General features: G+C 41.4%; 1 protein-coding gene across 5 annotated transcripts in view; it reads right to left on the reverse strand.

The window, feature by feature from the left end:
* The window catches only part of ptprub (protein tyrosine phosphatase receptor type Ub), a 374285-nt gene that overhangs the window by 56355 nt on the left and 301240 nt on the right, over window positions 1-16690 (reverse strand). For all 5 annotated transcript variants that reach the window (XM_064945224.1, XM_064945228.1, XM_064945226.1 and 2 more), the window contains 2 exons: window positions 8500-8687; window positions 4727-4850 (listed from right to left, as the gene is read on the reverse strand). In XM_064945224.1, coding sequence (XP_064801296.1) covers window positions 4727-4850; window positions 8500-8687 — 312 coding nt within the window. The remainder of the gene's footprint in view (window positions 1-4726; window positions 4851-8499; window positions 8688-16690) is intronic.

Raw genomic sequence — 16690 nt, forward strand, 5'->3', positions numbered from 1 at the left:
CATTCTGCCTGCCTTGACTGCCGTTCTGGACCTTTTGAACTCTGCTCTGGATTACTGACCTCTGCCCACCCTTGACCTGTAGTTTGCCTGCCCCCCCTATTTTTTTATAAACTTTTGTTACTTTGAAACTATCTGCATCTGGATCTTCTCCTGAGCCTTGACAGATTTTACATGATTGGGAATACAGATATGCTTCTGTTGGTCACAGATAGGGCTGTTGCGACAATGACCGCAGTAAAACTCCATGTGACCGTTCAGTCACAGTAATCTCCTTTAATGCACTCTGGATATGCTTTGGTAGTACCCAACTTGCTAACTACCATCAGGTTCTAATGGCCTGGTACTCAGGGCAATATTTTCCCTCTAACTACTCTGAAATAAAAGTAAATGCAATTGAAAATCACAAACACTTGTAATCAAAACAGTATGCCTATACTTTTAAAACTCACCTAAAGAAGTTCAACAGCAGGTTGAATCTGAGCAGAAAACATTGTTGTGGATGTTGTTTCAAAGGCTAACACCATGAAATGGACTGCACTTTCTAAGGTGATGATTAATTCAAACCAGCATTTGCATATTAGAGCTTATGCAAATGTTTAAGGCCAAGCCAAGCCTGATTACCTTATGCCATGCTCCAAAATCTCTATCCATGAGTCTGGGAGAGAATGTATAGCCCTAGGCGATGCTGTTGGTTCATTGATTATGCAGGGCAGCTAACAGTTAGCCTACAATCAGTGAATTTGTATTTGAATAGCCTAGTAATAAATAGGGGATTTTTTATAATTTAAATAATTTAATTGGGTGACTTTACATTTATTACAGCATATCTCACGTATCCATCCACTTCTCTTTCCATTATTCCTTTCTCGAGTACACAGACGGCCTGTCAACGGTTTAGTGAAATATGTTTTGTTGCGAAAACATGTTAACATCAATGTTCCCAAACAAATTTCACACCCAAATTAAGCACTGGGTAGCTGCAAGAACAAGGTTGGAGAGCCCATGGCATACATAGTTTGGGCAGAAAATCACCAGTCGGGAAGCGAGAGTATGCTCCTCAAACAGTGGTTAATGCGTGGAATAAAATAAGTGTTCTTAAATGTATTTCTCAAAGCACATGCTCCACTATAAAACTGAAGTATCCGTTTGGGAAAGGGCGGCCTCAATTCGCTATTCGAGTGCATAGAGGACATGTCATTTTTCACCCCACCCTATTCCTGCCCATTTGATAATGGGCAATTCTAAATCAAAACTAGTTTTGCATATTAATAAAGACAAGATTAAATTGAGAATATAGACTGATGAGTGAAAATAAGATTCATTGATGAGAGAACAACTGTGCAGAATGAGGCAAGCAACAGAGAGCAAGCTTTTTTTTGCTACTTTCTCAAATAGTGAATAGCCTATAGTCGCACCATGCAGGTCATATATGTTTGGATATATGTTTGGATTTCTAAAACATTCTAAGGTGTGTCTCATTCACAACTAAAGTTGACAAATAACTATATCTATTATATAGGAAATTATCACTTTTACGCTCAACATAGCCACTTCACACGCAGTCGCTCCGTATTGGAAAAAATATCCTTTCCATTTTATTCAGCTACGTTCAATCATATTCTTCTTACAATAAAATCATGTCAAATAAAATAATGGCACTGGACATAAGCATATCTTCTCAGCTAAATGAACAAGCCTACAGCATACGGCATGGAAGATAGCCAAACAACATAGGCCTACAGTAGGCCAACTCATATTCTGTTCATCTGAAATACATTTTCTTTATATAATAAAGTGTCTTTAGACCTGACTAAAATCAAAACTATGAAATAACACATATGGAACCATATAGTAACCCCCCAAAAAGTGTTTAATAAATCATTTGAGATTCTTCAAAGTAGGCAACGTTTGCCTTGATGACAGCTTTGCACACCTGGAATGCATTTAAATTAACAGGTGTGCCTTGGTAAAAGTTACTTTGTGGAATTTCTTTCCTTGTTAATGTGTTTGAGCCAATCAGTTGTGTTGTGAAAAGGTAGGGTTGGTATACAGAAGATAGCCCTATTTGGTAAAAGACCAAGTCCATATTATGACAAGAACAGCTCAAATAAGCAAAGGGAAATTACAGTCCATCATTGCTTTAAGACATGAAGATCAGAACTTTGAACGTTTCTTCAAGTGCAGTCGCAAAAAAACAAACTCTATGATGAAACTGGCTCTCGTGAGGACCGCCACAGGAAAGGAAGACCCAGAGTTACCTCTGCTGCAGAGGATACATTCATTAGAGTTACCAGCCTCAGAAATTGCAGCCCAAATAAATGCATCACAGAGTTCAAGTAATAGACACACCTGAACATCAACTGTTCAGAGGAGACTGTGTGAATCAGGCCTTCATGGTCGAATTGCTGCAAAGACACAACTACTAAAGGACACCAATAAGAGGATGAGACTTCCGAGTAATGGATATTAGACTGGTGGAAATCTGTCCTTTGATCTGATGAGAACAAATTTGAGATTTTTATTTCCAACAGTTGACTTTGTGAGATGCAGAGAAGGTGAATGGATGATCTCCTCATGTGTGGTACCCACCGTGAAGCATGGAGGAGCAGGTGTGATGTGTGTGGGGGCTTTGCTGGTGACACTGTCTGTGATTTATTTCAAATTCAAGGCATGGCTACCACCGCACTCTGCAGCGATACGCAATTTGCGATTAGTGGGACTATCATTGGTTTTTCAACAGGACAATGACCCAACACGCCTCCAGGTTGTGGAAGAGCTATTTGACCAAGAAGGAGAGTGATGGTGTGCTGCATCAGATGACCTGGCCTCCACAATCACCCGACCTCAACCAAATTGAGATGGTTTGGGATGAGTTGGACGGCAGAGTGAAGGAAAAGCAGCTAACAAGTGCTTAGCATATGTGGGAACGCCTTCAAGACTGTTGGAAAAGCATTCTAGGTGAAGGTGGTTGAGAAACTGCCAAGAGTGTGTAAAGCTGTCATCAAGGCAAAGTTATTTTGAAGAATCTCAAATATATTTATTTTATTTTATTTGTTTAACACTTTTTTTGTTACTACATGATTCCATGTGTGTTATTTCATAGTTGTGATGTCTTCACTATTCTTCTACAATGTAGAAAATAGGAAAAATAAGGAAAACCCTTGAATGAGTAGGTGTGTCCAAACTTGTGACTGGTCCTGTATATAAACTTAGCATAAAAAGAAACTTCCCTTTTTCAGGACCCTGTCTTTCAAAGATAATTCGTAAAAATCCAAATAACTTCACAGATCTTCATTGTAAAGGGTTTAAACACTGTTTTCCATGCTTGTTCAATGAACCATAAACAATTAATGAACATTGTTAAGACATTAACAGCTTAGAGACGGTAGGCAATTAAGCTCACAGTTATGAAAACTCACAGTTATGAAAACTCAGGACACTAAAGAGGCCTCTGAAAAACACCAAAAGATAGATGCCCAGGGTCTGAGCTCATCTGCGTTAACCGTGCCTTAGGCATGCTGCAAGGAGGCATGAGGACTGCAGATGTGGCCAGGGCAATAAATTGCAATGTCCGTACTGTGACGGACAGCTGATCGTCCTCACAGTGGCAGACCACGTGTAACAATACCTGCACAGGATCGGTACATCGGAACATCACATCTGCGGGACAGGAACAGGATGGCAACAACAACTGCTCAAGTTACACCAGGAACGCACAATCCCTCCATCAGTGCTCAGACTGTCTACAATAGGCTGAGAGAGCTGGACTGAGGGCATGTAGGCCTGTTGTAAGGCAGGTCCTCACCAGACATCACCAGCAACATCATCACCTATGGGCACAAACCCACCGTCACTGGACCAGGCAGGAATGGCAAAAAGTGCTATTCACTGACAATCTGCGGTTTTGTCTGACCAGGGGTGATGGTCGGATTTGCGCTCATCGTCGAATGAATGAGCATTACACCGAGGCCTGTACTCTGGATCGGGATCGATTTGGAGGTTTCCGTCATTGTCTTGGGCGGTGTGTCAGAGCATCATCGGATTGAGCTTGTTGTCATTGCAGGCAATCTCAACGCTGTGTGTTACAAGGAAGACATCCTCCTCCCTCATGTGGTACACATCCTGCAGGCTCATCCTGATATGACCCTCCAGCATGACAATGCCACCAGCCATACTGCTCGTTCTGTGTGTTATTTCCTGCAAGACAGGAATGTCGGTGTTCTGCCATGGCCAGAGAAGAGCCCGGATCTCAATCCCATTGAGCACGTCTGGGACCTGTTGGAACGGAGGGTGAGGGCTAGGGCCATATCCCCAGAAATGTCTGGGAACTTGCATGTGGAAGAGTGTCCAGCAAGAACTGGCAAATCGGGTGGCCACACCAGATACTGACCATTTGATTTTGACCCCTCCTTTGTTCAGGAACACATTTTTCCATTTGTGTTAGTCACATGTCTGTGGAACTTGTTCAGTTTATGTCTCAGTTGTTGAATCTTGTTATGTTCATACAAATATTTACACCTGTTGAGTTTGCTGAAAATAAACACAGTTGACAGTGAGAGGATGTTTCTTTTTTTGCTGAGAATATGCATTTTTAGCTTAGGTTCTTCCACTAAGGTAAATATATATATTTATATATACATGGAAGACCTGGCCAAAAGATCCCACATATCAATAATTACATGGCAAAAGAATAGAACACATATTTGTGATTGACAATATTGCTTACGGTGATCAGTGCTTTCGTCACAAGAGGGCTGGCATGTCCATGATGACTTACATCCCATCAACGTGTCATGCCTCCCTTTAGTTTTGTCCTTCTTTTTGGTGCAGTCCCAGCCATCAAAGAAGCTCTGTCGAGGTGTAGGGAAGTACATGTTAATGATACTGTTACCAATACCACTCTTCCCCTATCGTGTCAAACATATTTACAATGTGTCTCTTCTAAACCATTATATCTGCAGTTGTCTGTTGTGTTTGAGTGACGTAAGGGGGAAATAGAAAATGAGTGGGTATAATTGCAGCAATATCTGTCAAGTAGTGAGCCAATGCATACATCATGACGCTGTAGTGCTTTTCAAAGACCATTCGGACTGAAAGGGAGTTCAAAAGCATCATAGATGCTACCTGTTCACATTATCTGATAATACCTGTTCACATTAACAGATAATGCAGAACGTGTGGAAGAGCCTTTGCTACAGGGAGGGGTTGAGGGCCCTTGGAGTGTGGTGTCAGGAAAACAACCTCACACTCAACGTCATCAAAACAAAGGAGATGATCGTGGACTTCAGGAAAGAGCAGAGGGAGCACCCCCATCCATATCGACGGGCCAGTAGTGCAGAAGGTGGAACGTTTTAAGTTCCTTGGCGTTCCTTGGCGTACACATCCCTGACAAACTGAAATGGTCCACTCACACAGACAGCATGGTGAAGAAGGCGCAACAGCGCAACTACCTGCCCTCCAAGACACCTTCACCACCCGATGTCACAGGAAGGCCAAAAATATCATCAAGATCAATATCCACCCGAGCCACTGCCTGTTCACTCCGCTATCATCCAGAAGGAGAGGTCAGTACAGGTGCATCAAAGCCAGGACCGAGAGACTGAAAAACAGATTCCATCTCAAGGCCATCAGACTGTTAAACAGCCATCACTAACATTGAGTGCCTGCCACCAACATACTGACTCAAATCTCTAGCCACTTTAATAATAAAAAAATTGGATGTAATAAATGTATCACTGGTCACTTTAAACAGTGCCACTTGATATAATGTTTACACACTACACTCATATGTATATATTGTACTCTATACCATCTACTGCATCCTGCCTATGCCGTTCGGCCATCGCTCATCCATATATTTATGTACATATTCTTATTCATTCCTTTACACTTGTGTGTATACGGTAGTTGTTGTGAAATTGTTAGATTACTTGTTAGATATTACTGCATGGTCGGAACAAGAAGAACAAGCATTTCACTACACTCGCATTAACATCTGCTAACCATATGCACGTGACCAGCAACATTTGATTTGATTTTCTCTCTCTGTGTGTGAACATGAAGCTCTCTAGTGAATCCCATACATCCTGGCTAGTCACGGCTCCATGCACAACTCTGTTCCAACAAGTTCCTCTCATCAACATGCTTCACTATCGCCATCCCATGACAGTCCTGACTCAAGGACAACCCCAGCAGTGGGATCCAGCTCTATTATGCTCTCATCAGCCAAACTACTCCTCTCCCCTAGTATGTGAGGCCAAGTCCCCCCCCCCCGCCCACACACACCTGTGGTTGTTCAGCCACCAGAGGGGACTGTGGGTGAATCCAAGCCTGCATGCTGAGCAGGGGATTTACAACCCCACTGCTCCCCACAGAGAGAGAGTAACCACCCAAACCCTGTCTAGGGGGGGTTGCAGGGAGGGGTTAATTGGTTCTGAGGATCACACAAAAAATTAAGAGAAAACTCGGATGAAAGACAAAGACGAGACACAGTGAAGAACAGTCTGAGCCGTTACATAACTGTGTCATGAATACTTTTGCTGCAGTGGTTTCAAATTATCGCTGTCTTTTTTTCTCCCCCAGTGCAATATTACTATGTCAACCATCCCACCGGTGTTGACTACGTTCCTTTTTCCTAATCATAATGACAGTATAAGTCAACATCCTGAAGACACAATTGAAAAACTGGCTAATTCCTTGGCTGTGATCTGTGAAAACAGCTCTTGTTGTGTTTACTTCATTCCACACACAAACCTTCTCTACTGTATCTAGACATACAATAAATCGATCGATTATGCCTTTCAAGCTTTGCCTCAAGGTGATGCCCTGTACAGCATAGTGAATGCCTCAGTTCTCTATATCTTAGTGTTTACCTGCAAGTAACTGCAGTGGGAATACAGGTCCACCCACAGCTCAGACATGCCAGTCCCTTCCAACGCACTGCAGAGAGCTGATCAATATCTTTGAATGTCCTACATTGGCATTCCACTGGGAAATAAAGCCTAGGCGGTCAGGAGAGCACGATAGTCCAAATTGTTTTCAATTGTAATGGAGAGAGACATAGATAGAGAAAATACAGTCAGCTGAATATAGATTTTTGTTGTGGAGAGTTTTGCCTGTTGGGGACAGTTTAATGAGTCTACAAGCAGAGTTCCAGAACCAGAAGGGCAAGCATGTAGCCAGGGAGAAATTGGGGAGTGAGATATTTTCCTTGACATGTGACAGGGAAATCACAGGCAACAGACAGGGATGTAGATCACCCCAGAGTCTGCTCATGACTGGAGAAGTACCGCACCGGGGACAAATGTTTCAGGGTTGTTTGCCCTCCAAAATGTGGCCCGACGCATCCAGAGAGCCATGGAAATTAGCCGTTACAGAGGTACTGGAATAATAAGTGGGTTCAGTTCTGCTTCTCTCCCAAAACAAAAACATTTCCCTCTCTACCTTACAGTAAAGTACAGACTCAATTCCACAGTCTGAATGTCGAAAGATATTATTTTATTTATTTAACTAGGCAAGTCAGTTAAGAACACATTCTTATTTACAATAACGGCCTACCCAGGCCAAACTCCCCTATCCAGGACGATGCTGAGCCAATTGTGCACCGCCCTATGGGAGTCCCGATCACGGCTGGTTGTGATACAGCCCAGGATCAAAACAGGGTCTGTAGTGGCGCATCTAGCACTGTGATGCAGTGCCTTAGACTGCTACGCCACTTGGGAGCCCTCAGGAGATAAGTGAACCAAGCGAGACTCTCCTTAACACACACTCCCTGATGCATAAAGAAGTTTGGAACAGAGCCTATAAGTCCCCCAAGGTTTCTCTCCTTAATTGTAGGCAATGATTTCACAAAATGTCTCCCTCGTTGTGCCGTGCACCACTTAAGAACACTTTCAACTTGGTGGCATCCTATACATCACACCACAGCCACTTGGCAGTGGTGAAGCCCAAAAGCCTCTATTTAGAATTGTCCTCCAACTAGAGTACAGAGGATCTTCTTTTATCATTGTGGTACTGGAGGACAGCCAGGGGTTGGGAGCCACCGAGCCCCCGATGCTGAGGCAATTGGCGGTCACTGGGCTGGGGAACAAAGGGCCTCCTGGTCTGGAGAACACCTGGGGATTAGGGGGCTTCATCAGCTACACTGCTACAGCAACTCTGACAGAGGGGCTATCTGAGCTCCAGACAATGATGATTTAATAGTCTCACAGTCAACTTGGTCCAAGAAGTTTATTTTAACCCTGATCATACATTTCTGCAGTCTGTAAGAACTGGGATGTGAGTGATAACTTCACACAATCTGACTACTAACTGGAAAATCTGTCTACAATTTTGACGTATAAATTATGAACATTTCTACATTTTAAACCCCTAAACAGTGTATGATGACATGACTACAAACTTCTATTTTCTCACACCTTCCCCAGCAATACACCCTTATACCATCCAAACGCACATCAGCCACAACCATGCACATCAGCCACAACCCATACTGCCTACCTCATACTCCTGTTTGAAGCCGTATCCCTCTGCAGTTTTCATCTGGTTGATGTGTTGGAGAAGGTCGGCCACGCGCACAGCAGGGTGGAGCTGACCAGTGTGGTAGGGTGAGCCCTTACGCCCACACTGGCGTCGCGGCGAACCCCCCAGAAGACTACTGGACTCGTTCACTGAGCTACGCTGCTCACCTGTGAAATGAGGACAAAGGAAGGGGGCACCGTTAGGCATAGAGCTACACACAAAAGGTGGTATAGCCTGTTTTAGAGAGATGTAATGATCGAATATTGTAAGAGCTTTCATTGTCTGCTTATATGCCCCCGTTATTGATCCTACGGTTCTAACTTGATGTAGAGGGAGAATACTGTAAGAACGGCCCATGACCTGAATTATGTCGCTCTGTCAATTAAAAAAATTCTGAACAAATAGGCGGCATATTAAGCTACATCCGTTTCAGCTTGCTCATGTCCTAATCCAAATTACAGCATGCCTCTTAACTGCTTATCATCATATATGCCATTGCCATAATTTGTACATCTGCATTATTATATTGCTTATATAGGTCTCTCATATTAGCATCTTATAAATAATTTTCGGCAATGTTAATTGCTTTTTACATTGTGTGTTATAATTAGCTAGGCTGATTTTCTACACGAGGAGGGTGGTAAGTTACAGACCCAACAACATTATATTATAGTATCCCCTCCTTGACAGTCTCTTTTGTTCAACAAAAAGTTCAGTAATAGTTTGTTATATAGGTTTGTTTGGGTAGTAATATTTGATTAAGATGACACCATCCAGTCTCTCTGATTAACTATTAAGTACATCAGGGCCCAGTTGTATAAAACGTATTCAGTGTTTATAATAATAATAATTTTCCATTACCTATTAGAATTGTTTAAGGGTGTTGCATAGAGCCCCTCAAATATTTCCTTAGTTTGGAGGCAAGTATGGCAGAAAGAGTATTTGGTTACCATGGAGACAGACAGATTCACTGACTAAACAAAGATTGCTTTCATTTTGTGAGATAGCAAAATAACACTTCTACAAATCAAGACAGGATAACCAAATTGCTTCAGAAGATAAAAAACCACATTTCTTGTCGTTACTTTTTTCTCAACATGTTTATATTACTTTCTAGTATGTCAAGCTAGCTTGCAGAGTAGCTATGTCCTCTGGGTCAATTATGGGGATTTTTAATTATTTAAAACAATGTTTTTATTCTTTATATGGTAAGTTCACACTACAATCACCCCAGTTTTTTTAACACCTCTCTATCAAAGTATTTTATGCAATTTAACCCTCAATTTCACTGTTTTACCCTTGTCCCTGACCCAAAATTTTGAGTTTCTACTATGTTTTTCTACGAGAAAACATTAATAATTGCACATTATATAATGTTATTTACTAGAGAAAGAGTCAATTAAATCAAATCTATATCAATATTTATTGTGAGTATGCCCTTTATATTATTATTTACACAACATACCTGTCCTTTGGTGTCATTCCCACCAATGAGGGCAAATTCCTCAATAAAGTTTTGTCAAGAGAATGTTAACTTAGTTAACATGAAAGTCATTTCCATCTCAAACGTAACAGTGGTGGAAATGACAGAACGTGGCAAAAATTACAAACATCTATTATGTTATTACTTTTGATTGATTTAATCATGGTTTAAATCAATTGTATCTAGAAAATGCTCCAAGGTGTGCACAAGTTGAAAAAACTTAAGTAGCATTGTTCTTTGCTTTTAAAAGATGCCACATAAAACAGCAGAGGTCACAGACATAGAAACCAAATCAAAATAAATATCCTATACGATACCAGGAACATCTGCAAATAGACAGGGAGAGATACTGGAAGAAAAAAGAAAAGGGAAAAGTGGTGAGTTTACAAAGCGAAAACAAATCTCTGAGTTTACAAAGCGAAAACAAAGAAGCAAGGGAAGGAAATGGAAATGCAACCAACGGAATAGAAGACATATTTGAAAGAGAACAGTTGCAATGGAGACCTACCTATCAGGCAACACACCACCTCAGTCACCAGATGACTTGCAGCCAGAGCATGAGGACAACATACCTGCCTCTAACTTACCTACCCCTAACTTACCTGCCCCTGATTCCCCTTCCTCATCATCTGCAACAGGAATGAGAAGTCGGATACTTGTTGGAAGGGAAAGGTTTGGAAGAAGTCGCTCAAAAACAGAGATCTTTGCATGACAAAGGTCAAACTTGATAAAACTTTACGGAAAGCTGAGAAATACAAAATAAAGTATGATCAACTGATGAAGAAAATGGAGAGACAAGATTCCCCAAAGACAAAACAGGAAATGAAGGGATTTTATAGTTTCAAAATGCCATCATTGCAGAGTTAAAGCAAAAGTATCAATTTTTTTTGCAGTGCCAAGGACAAACAAATGGCTTCAAAAATGCTCAGAGGCAACATCCTGAGAAAGTATGGCCTGATCAAAGGGCAAATGAAAACAGGCCAACAAGTCTTCAATACTCCAGGAAAAAAAGTGTAACATAATTACAAAGCCACAGAAGGGAAAATCACTAGATTCTATGAACGTGATGACAACAGAAGAGCAACAACAGAGAAAAGGGCACACTAATGAGGAACAAGAAGAAAATCAGTAATGCTTCTTGAATGGCACAATTCAGAACCTTTATCAGATTTTTAAGAGGGAATATTCAGAGATGAAAATGTCCTGTGAATTCTCCAGAAGACATCCTTTTGGCATTGTCAAGCCAACTGTCCAGGATAGGGACACATGCCTCTGCAAAACCCATGCCAACCTCCAGCTCATAGCGGTAAAACAACAGCATCACAAAGGGTTCAGCTGCAGCAACATCAAGAACCTTACTGAGTCTTTGTGCTGTGAGAACCTGAAGAAAGAGTGCATGTACAGAGTGCTCCCTTTGCCAAGCAAAAGAGCCAACATCTGCTGGTGAGCAGACATGGTGGTTTGAGTTGAAAAACAAAGCTGAAGAGAGAGAAGGAAAAACCAAGAGGGAAACTTGGAGAAGTTCACAGTACATTTGACAGTAAAAGAAAAGGTGTGTGGAACACTGCAGATTCTACTGGAGGACTTCTCCAAAGGATTGAAAGAGAAGTTGGGGGAAATACATGTACACCATTCAACATCAATACTCCAAACAGAGAATTAAAAGAGAACCTCCAGAATGAGGAGATCATCGTGCATATTGACTTTGCAAAGATCTACCTGTATAATTACACTAGTGAAATACAGGCAGTTCACTTTGGTGTATCTCACAAGCAGGCGAACCTCCAGACCCGTGTTGGACATACCACAAATTGTACAGTTTCCCTTGGCTCATTGAGCACAAGTCAATCAATGCCAATTATAAATAATATACTAATATACTAATTTACCCCAAAAATATGGGTGTGGTGGAAATTACATCTATGTAAAAAAAAAAAAAAGTATGAAAACAATATTTTATTACAAACAGTTTGAACAACAACCATTGTTAATCTTTTAATTAATTTAAGACAAAGTATGTTTCCAAAAGCAGCTGATAGGCAGGGCTCAGAAGTAGGCCAGTGTTTTTGAGATATGGGCCCAGATTGCAGGGGGGTCATGTGCACAAGTTGAGAAAACTTAAGTCGTATTGTTCTTTGCTTTTAAAAGATGCCACATAAAACAGCAGAGGTCACAGACATAGAAACAAAATCAAAATAAATATCCTATACGATACCAGGAACATCTGCAAATAGACAGGGAGAGATACTGGAAGAAAAAAGAAAAGGGAAAAGTGAAATCTATCTCTGAGTTTACAAAGTGAAAACAAAGAAGCAGGGGAAGGAAATGGAAATGCAACCAACGGAATAGAAGACATATTTGAAAGAGAACAGTTGCAATGGAGACCTACCTATCAGGCAACACACCACCTCAGTCACCAGATGACTTGCAGCCAGAGCATGAGGACAACATACCTGCCTCTAACTTACCTACCCCTAACTTACCTATGCGAATGACCCCCCTGCAATCTGGGCCCATATCTCAAAAACACTGGCCTACTTCTGAGCCCTGCCTATCAGCTACTTTTGGAAACATACTTTGTCTTAAATTAATTAAAAGATTAACAATGGTTGTTGTTCAAACTGTTTGTAATAAAATATTGTTTTCATACTTTTTTTTTTTTTTTACATAGATGTAATTTCCACCACTTTGTAGGGAGGTAATACAGGCATGTGGAGGCCACACACACGACTGAGCCTCATTTTGACTTGTTTTAAGGACATTACATCAAAGTTGGATCAGCCTGTAGTGTGGTTTTCCACTTTAGTTTTGAGTGTGACTCCAAATCCAGACCTCCATGGGTTGATAAATTTGATTTCCATTGATAATTTTTGTGTGATTTTGTTGTCAGCACATTCAACTATGTAAAGAAAAAAGTATTTAATAAGAATATTTCATTCATTCAGATCTAGGATGTGTTATTTTAGTTGGTGGATGGAGCAAGACATGATGTCCCAGATGTGCTCAATTGGATTCAGGTCTAGGGAACGGGCGGGCCAGTCCATAGCATCAATGCCTTCCTCTTGCAGGAACTGCTGACAAACTCCAGCCACATGAGGTCGAGCATTGTCTTGCATTAGGAGGAACCCAGGGCCAACCGCACCAGCATATGGTCTCACAAGGGGTCTGAGGATCTCATCTCGGTAACTAATGGCAGTCAGGCTACCTCTGGCGAGCACATGGAGGGCTGTGCGGCCCCCCAAAGAAATGCCACCCCACACCATGACTGACCCACCACCAAACCGGTCATGCTGGAGGATGTTACAGGCAGCAGAACGTTCTCCACGGCATCTCCAGACTCTGTCACATGTGCTCAGTGTGAACCTGCTTTCATCTGTGAAGAGCACAGGGCACCAGTGGCAAATTTGCCAATCTTAGTGTTCTCTGGCAAATGCCAAACGTCCTGCACGGTGTTGGGCTGTAAGCACAACCCCCACCTGTGGACGTCGGGCCCTCATACCACCCTCATGGAGTCTGTTTCTGACCGTTTGAGCAGACACATACACATTTGTGGCCTGCCGGAGGTCATTTTGCAGGGCACTGGCAGTGCTCCTCCTGCTCCTCCTTGCACAAAAGCGGAGGTAGCGGTCCTGCCGCTGGGTTGTTGCCCTTCTACGGATTCCTCCACGTCTCCTGATATACTGGCCTGTCTTCTGGTAGCGCCTCCATGCTCTGGACACTACGCTGACAGACACAGCAAACCTTCATGCCACAGTTCGCACTGATGTGCCATCCTGTATGAGCTGCACTACCTGAGCCACTTGTGTGGGTTGTAGACTCTGTCTCAGCTACCACTAGAGTGAAAGCACCGCTAGCATACAAAAGTGACCAAAACATCAGCCAGGAAGCATAGGAACTGAGAAGTGGTCTGTGGTCACCACTTGCAGAATCACTCCTTTATTGGGGGTGTCTTGCTAATTGCCTATAATTTCCACCTGTTGTCTATTCCATTTGCACAACAGCATGTGAAATGTATTGTCAATCAGTGTAGCTTCCTAAGTGGACAGTTTGATTTCACAGAAGTGTGATTGACTTGGGGTTACATTGTGTTGTTTAAGTGTTCCCTTTATTTTCTTGAGCAGTGTACATTCCTGAATACTACGATCACAGCCATGATCAGATATTATTTCTAGACAAATCAAAGACAAGTAGAATAGTGGTAAAATGGTGTTTCAGTAAGTTTCATTTCTGAAAGCTTGCAGGGCCAAAGTGCCCAAAGTTGCAGAATCACCCAGCTAAATATAACTAGCCAGCTAGCTTTCTAGCCATGGATTGTGCACCTTGCATTATTTAGCTAAGGAACTACAGTAGCTGATTGATGTTTTCCTTTTGTAACCAGAGCAGATGAAGGCAACATTCATCTCCACAAATGCTATTTACATCGATACTGAATGAAGCAGTTAAGGGACCTCATGGGCACCCTTAACTTTTTCACTTAATTTAACATTTAACCTTAAATGTTTGTTGCAACTGACTTAAAGATCAGGAAAATTTAAGGGAAAAGATAGGGGGGAAATTAACTTAAAGTGTTCTACAGTGGTTGCTCCATAAATTTTGCGATTATGCTGCGGTACTTAGAGGTCATTTGTGGTTTAGCACGGTACCCTGCGTCACCACTTCATCGCTCCAGACCAGCGGAAGGGGTAGCTAGAGAACTGAGTATGTTTTTGGGCCCTACTGTGTTTCTAATTGACAATGAATGGGTGACATAAACCTAAATAGAAACTGATAATTGTGCTCATGACTGTAGGTTTTTCTCCCTCTAATTAGCCTCTCTGGGATAGGCTTCGCGTCAGCGGGTCACCTGTCGACAGCTTCCGTTGAAATTGGAGGGCGTGCAATTCAAATAAATAAATAATTAAAATTATGGATATTAAACATATAGGTACTTATATCGGTTAAAAGCTTAAATTATTGTTAATCTAACTGCATTGTCTGATGCGATTGTTTGAAGAAGGCGTGCCACATCGAAATATTTTTCAACCAGCACAGGCTTCGTAAATTTCACAAATAGCGATTAAATATTCACTTACTTTTTGAAAACATTCCTCTGACTTGCAATCCCAAGGGTCCCAGCTACAACATGCATGGTCGTTTTGTTAAATAACAAATAATTTTGCACGCCCAATTCTTCAGTTTTTGATTTGTTAAAAAAGTTTGAAATATCCAATAAATGTCGTTCCACTTCATGATTGTGTCCCACTTGTTGTTGATTCTTCACAAAAAAATACAGTTTTATATCTTTATGTTTGAAGCCTGAAATGTGGCAAAAGTTCGCAAAGTTCAAGGGGGTCGAATACTTTCGCAAGGCACTGTAGCTGGACAATAGACTTGCCTAGATGGAGGGTAGAGGGAGAATTCTATCGAAATAAATGTTTTGGCCTTCACAAATATTATTTTGGCCTTTATTCAGATTAAAAATAAAATAAAAAAATGAGCGATTGTAAACAAAATAACCTCCAAATTGATGGCACAGTCATGTAGCTGTCACATACATAAAGCTGAGTGACTCACTCATTCATGGCTTTAGATCAAAATAAATAACGTACCAACATTCTCTCTGATAGTCTTAAATAAATAAATGTTTTGGTTATCCTGACCTGGACAACCATTATGGGCTATTAACAGGACAATATACCTTTACCAACACCTCTCTGTACTTTAATACTTTGTGGATGGGGCCTCCCCAGTGGCGCAGCTGTCTAAGTCACCACATCGCAATGCAAAATGCGCTGCTACAGATACCTGTACCGGCCGCCACCTGGAGACCCATGAGGTGGCTTTTGGTTTTAATTTAGAAACCTCCAATCCTCAAAATGTAATTATTGGCAGAGAGCCACGTCATATTTTTTTTAGATATACTGTAGGCCTACCGTAGGCGACATGAGTCTCACTAGTGTTGAGTAATGTTCTGTTAAAAGTGGTGTAGCTCTTATTTAGTGCATATTGACGTTAGAAGCAATAGGATTTGAAGCATTAGCCTACAAATATTTTATCACCGTTTTGCGCTGCTCTGAGACAAGTATTGGGACTGGTCAATGAGATTTATATTTTGACAGAATCTCCATTGGTAAGACTAAAATTATGGTGTAGAAATGTTATGCTTAGTGTAACCTTTATTTAACTAGGCAAGTCAGGTTAGAACAAATTCTTATTTACAAGGACAGTCTACTCCTTCACCCCGTTGGGGAATTGAACCCCAGTCTCCCACGTGCCCACGCACAAGATGGGGATTCTTTAGCTAAATAGCCCAGTACTGTGTAGCCTACAGTACCTATAGAGCCATATTTTCTGTTCCATCCTAACGGAAACCCAGAGGGTTTTTCATTTTTCTTGGAATATAAACACCATAATATTAATGCAAATATTAATCAAATGAATCCCAAACTCTAAAAGTAATTGGAAAGGTAGATACAAAATATTTGTGACATTGTGGTTACAAAGAACATAAACAAGATGCTGTGTTTTTATTTACAGTAGTGATGGACAGTCGGTGGCATTTTGAAAACAGGTTTTCAAACACTTGTAGCCTGTTTATCAGGACAAAAGACTATTTATAGCCCGGCTACTTTAGGTGTGAACATCTCCCTACCTGCAATGTATTCGATGCTTAGGTACTCTGAAGTGTTACATTTCTAACTCAAAACA

This window comes from Oncorhynchus masou, chromosome 29, assembly GCF_036934945.1.
Source record: "Oncorhynchus masou masou isolate Uvic2021 chromosome 29, UVic_Omas_1.1, whole genome shotgun sequence".
Taxonomy (NCBI): Eukaryota; Metazoa; Chordata; class Actinopteri; order Salmoniformes; family Salmonidae; genus Oncorhynchus; species Oncorhynchus masou.